The sequence below is a fragment of the Panulirus ornatus genome, chromosome 21, assembly GCF_036320965.1.
Source record: "Panulirus ornatus isolate Po-2019 chromosome 21, ASM3632096v1, whole genome shotgun sequence".
NCBI classification, from domain to species: Eukaryota; Metazoa; Arthropoda; class Malacostraca; order Decapoda; family Palinuridae; genus Panulirus; species Panulirus ornatus.
Window position 1 is genome coordinate 11,693,882 of NC_092244.1, and position 4,901 is coordinate 11,698,782.

A 4,901-nucleotide genomic window follows, 5' to 3' on the forward strand; every position below is an offset into this window, starting at 1 on the left:
TACACCTTTTTATCTTCACTACACCTTTTTATCTTCACTACACCTTTTTATCTTCACTACACCTTTTTAACTTCACTACACCTTTTTATCTTCACTACGCCTTCATTTTCTCTGGACCTTCACACATCTTCACTTCACCTCATCATATATATATATATATATATATATATATATATACCCTTATGTTCCCGACAAACTGATTTGTATTGCTCTTTCATCTTCACTACATCTTCATTACCATTAGACCATTACCACAACACCTCTATCTTTATCATGCCCTCAACTTCACTACATGTTCAGTTTCACTGCACCTCATCCTAACTGCACATTCGTATTCACTGTACACTCAAGAGTCAGCTGTAAGTCCACTTAATTAGACTCTTCACTTTCATTAATGTATCCTCATATTTTATTGTATATATTATCTTAACGCAATCCTCATTTTCACAATAACCTTTACTTTCACCATATTCTAAGTTCACTCTTATCTTTACTACGCCCATGTGTACACGAAACTCTTTTCACTACGTCATCGTCATTACAACCTTATCCTCAATCAGAGGCCATCATCACCACACACATAGTATAATCGTTTCTATACTACTTTCATCTTGCCTATATATGGCATCAAGGATATTACGGGTACCTCAGCAACCAGAACATTACGATGATTATCAGGGCAGAAATGGCAGAATTCAAACGACCTAAAGTGGTCATCCCCGAGGAGGTGATGGACGATGTCTATGTCCGATTCTTCCGGGATGCACCAGAATCCGAGCTAAAGGATGTGTACCGATTTTGCTGCCGTCTCCAGCTGGCACGTTGGTATTACATTGATGAGTGTGCAAAATCCCGGCACAACAAGAGCATAGACCTCTTCTCATTTGCAGAACAACTTGTACGTCACCCACAGATATCCCCACCCCCTGGTGATCTCCATAGCCATATATCATACTACAAGGATTATAAAGCCCGCATACCTACATATGGCGCCATAATGATCAGTGATGACCATTCCCAAGTCCTCCTAGCCCAGGAACAAAATTATAGAAAATGGGGCTTTCCAAAAGGCAAAATTGAAGATGGGGAATCCCCTGAGGACTGCGCTGTACGAGAGGTCTTGGAGGAAACTGGTTTCGATATTTCTTCTAAACTGGACGTAAATCATTATTTGGAAAGACAAATAGGACCTCAACCTGTGCGGCTTTACATCATACCAGGAGTCCCTCTTGACACCAAGTTTACCCCAGACAGCAAATGGGAAATAAAACAGCTGAGGTGGTTCCCCTTGAACGAACTCCCAACTCACAAAAATGACTGGCGTTATAAAGGGCAACACGGTTCCTCAGGCAAGTTCTTTATTGCCGTACCATTCATTAAGGATATCCAGTGTTGGGTGCGAAGGCACATCACCAGAGTTTGAGAAACGTCGCCAACCAACCAACCAACCCCACCCACGACACGAATGGCCAGTGATGAAATGATATCATAGAAGGACACTATTTTGATTTCTCTGTAAACAAAAAATCAAAATACCTGTCCCTTGAAACTTTCGTACTTCTTGATTACTTTCATCGGAACCTTACTTTTTAGGAGAAAAAAAACCTTACTTTTTAGGAGAAAGATGTTCACTTTATCATTCTTAATCATTTTTATTACTATAATTATCAAAATATCAAGATTACACATACACACACACACACACATATATATATATATATGTATATATATATATATATATATATATATATATATATATATATATGTATATATGTATATATATATATATATATATATATATATATATATATATTTTTTTTTTTTTTTTTTCAAACTATTCGCCATTTCCCGCGATAGCGACGTAGCGTTAAGAACAGAGGACTGGGCCTTTGAGGGAATATCCTCACCTGGCCCTCTTCTCTGTTCCCTCTTTTGGAAAATTAAAAAAAAAAAACGAGAGGGGAGGATTTCCAGCCCCCCGCTCCCTTCCCTTTTAGTCGCCTTCTACGACACGCAGGGTATACGTGGGAAGTATTCTTTCTCCCCTATCCCCAGGGACAATATATATATATATATATATATATATATATATATATATATATATATATATATATATATATATATATATATGGTGTGGGAGGCAAATTGTTAGAAGCAGTGAAAAGTTTTTATCGAGGATGTAAGGCATGTGTACATGTAGGAAGAGAGGAAAGTGATTGGTTCTCAGTGAATGTATATATATATATATATATATATATATATATATATATACATATGCCTTGTTAGTTACGTAATTGCCTACGTAACGGATGAACTTTTTTTTATGTATATATATTATAAGCTTACTGAGAATAAACTGTGTAATCAGCCAACCACTTTACTAATTAGATACGTACCTCATTAATCATCTAAGTAAGTAGCAAGCTGAATATGTATAAGTCTAAGTAATTAGGAGAATATTTTGCTAATTATCAAAATGTAAAACCAGGAGAGAAGGTGCCTGCAGCGATGAACATATTGCCTGTAACCCGCTGACTCACTATGTATCCATTGATCCAAAACACTGACTTGTTACCAGCTGACTCCCGCCCCCAACTGACTTTTATTTCTCTCTTGTGTGTCCCCAGATGATGTGATGATTACACGAAAGTGCACTTGGGAATTTGTCGTGTTTCATTTTCCCCGGGAGACAGCGACAAAGCAAAAAAAAAAAAAAAAAAAAAAAAAAAAAAATTATATATATATATATATATATATATATATATATATATATATATATATATATATATATATATATACAGAGATAAATAGATAGAGATGATAATGGTTTACTGCGATGTAATAATTGTTTACTGCAGAAGAAACCGTCGTCAGCACATAATACAACATCAGTAATACCTTCTGACGGAGTGTCTCTATATATTTACCCCTACCTTCCCCTCCGCGACACGCTGTTAATATCTCCTCGCGACAAATGGACGATATTTCTTTCTTACGTTGCGTCAGAAGAAAAAAAAGAGAATTCGTCGTGACAGAGCATCAGTATTTGGTCGTAATTGAGCAGTTGGTTCTAAAGGAGCGACAATATCTCGTGCCATTACGGCGGCCATGTTTCCTTCTTAGCGTTTAGTAATCTCGGGGCCGCCTTCACCACCCCCCCACTAGAGAGGGCCGGGCCATCTTCGTAACAAGGCAGTTGGAGTTGACAAGTTTAGTCTGGTGTAGCATCAGCTGAAGGGTCGTGCCTCTCATGCATGATAGGCCCTCCTGACGGAGCACTCCGTTAATAACATCAAGTACAAGTATTGTTGGGTGATAAGGGGTGATAAGGGGCGGTCATTCTGAGATAAGAGGCTGAGTATTAGGGTCGTAATGGAGGCCGAGGATGATGAAGGGCGACCCCATTGTCCGGGAGATGAGGCCATTCGTATCCTCGGCCAGACCCGCCACGGATCTCCTCCTCCTCCTCCTCCTCCTGGTTGCCGTGACGTCGCGGCTCTCGCTGGCCAGCCACTGTCGGGAGGAGGGGGATCTTCTCCCTGACCCTGCCAGACAGACGCCGTGTTTCAGGGCCCCCAGTGCCGAAGAGGGTTGGTTGTTGGGACCCTGCCGGACTGGGTCGTTTTGTCGAAGCCCTGTGGAAGGGGGCCCGTCTGTTGGGGGCCCTGCCGGACAGGTGTCACCTGTTGAGAGAGCTGGCTGTGTAAGAACCCATGATGTCAAGACCCTGCTGGCGGAGGGCTGTGTCAGGGACCCCCCCTTCAGGGTAGTAGTGTCTCTAAGGACCTTTTCGATTAGATAGGGAAGGGGGGGAAGGGGGAAGGGAGGTGAGGCGAAGGACTTCCCAGAAAGGAAGTTCTGTCGCAGAAAAAAAAAAAAAAAAAGAAAGAAAACGTTCCAAGCGGTTCCACAGCAGGGGGTCCGTCGGGGGGTGGTCTTGTCGGAGGATGCCTCCCTCTACTGGGGCCCCCTCGGAGGACCATGCGACAGGACCACATGCTTGCGTGTGTGGGGGGGAGGGGGGGGGGGGTTGTCGTGTCATCCCTCACGTTACACCAGGGAGTGTAGAAACTTAACAGCCCCTCGTGGAATGGCTGGCTGCTGGACCCTTGGCAAGAAAAGAGCCATCGTACCCTGAGGCCTCTGCGGGAGAGGGCCCACGTCTCGGTGCCTCGCTGCGGTGCTTTGTCCAAGTACCTCGTAGAGGAGTGCCGTCCTTGACAGGCATGACGGAGGGCGCCATGTCTCGTGGCACTGTGGGAAGAGCGTACCGTGTTGCAGAATGTTGCAGATGCTCGCATCGTCTCGTGAGAGGGGGCAAGAAAGGGCCACGCCACTGGCCATTACTGTCGCTCTTTACCATGAGGAAGATAAGGACGTTATTCCACCGTCTTACGTGAATGGAGATCGGTGGAGATCCCCCCCTCATTGCCCTGCTGCTGTAAACACGTGGTAGTGTGTCTTGTGTGTGTGTGTGTGTGTGTGTGTGTGTTGTTGTACAGTAAATGTTGTGTAAAGGGAAGCTCCTTCGATGACTATCAGCATCTTGTATGGCAGTGGTTGTGTTACTTACATCAGCATCCTATCTAGAAAGATATTGATGATTTATGTTATTGTGAGGGAAGGTCATCTATTTCCCTTGCGATCAATAGAATGTTTCTGAAAATCGCTGGACCAGCGGGTCGAGCAGGAGGAGGAGGAGGAGGAGGCTGGTGGAGCATGGTGAAATAAGCAAGCCACCAACCAATATCTTGCCAATAACGGCGCACGAGGAGAGCTCTCTGGCAAACGCTCCTCCAAAACCTTTTCAGACGTCCGCGCGAATTTACAACAGGTGTTAGATTTTCTTTTTTTTCAAGTATTGACCAGCATTGTTAAAGGTGTGGGCTTGGTAACCCTCG

The 4,901-nt window shown here is 43.3% G+C and overlaps 1 protein-coding gene across 1 annotated transcript; it reads left to right on the plus strand.

The window, feature by feature from the left end:
• The first annotated feature begins 685 nt into the window (after nucleotides 1-685).
• Nucleotides 686-1,423, plus strand: LOC139756455 (m7GpppN-mRNA hydrolase-like). The gene has a single exon (XM_071675912.1). It carries the CDS (start codon nucleotides 686-688, stop codon nucleotides 1,421-1,423), a length of 738 nt encoding a protein of 245 aa, XP_071532013.1.
• Nucleotides 1,424-4,901: the final 3,478 nt, after the last annotated feature.

Coding starts and splice junctions, on each gene's coding strand:
- LOC139756455 (XM_071675912.1), top strand. CDS start 686: ATGGCAGAATTCAAACGACCTAAAGTGGTCATCCCCGAGGAGGTGATG.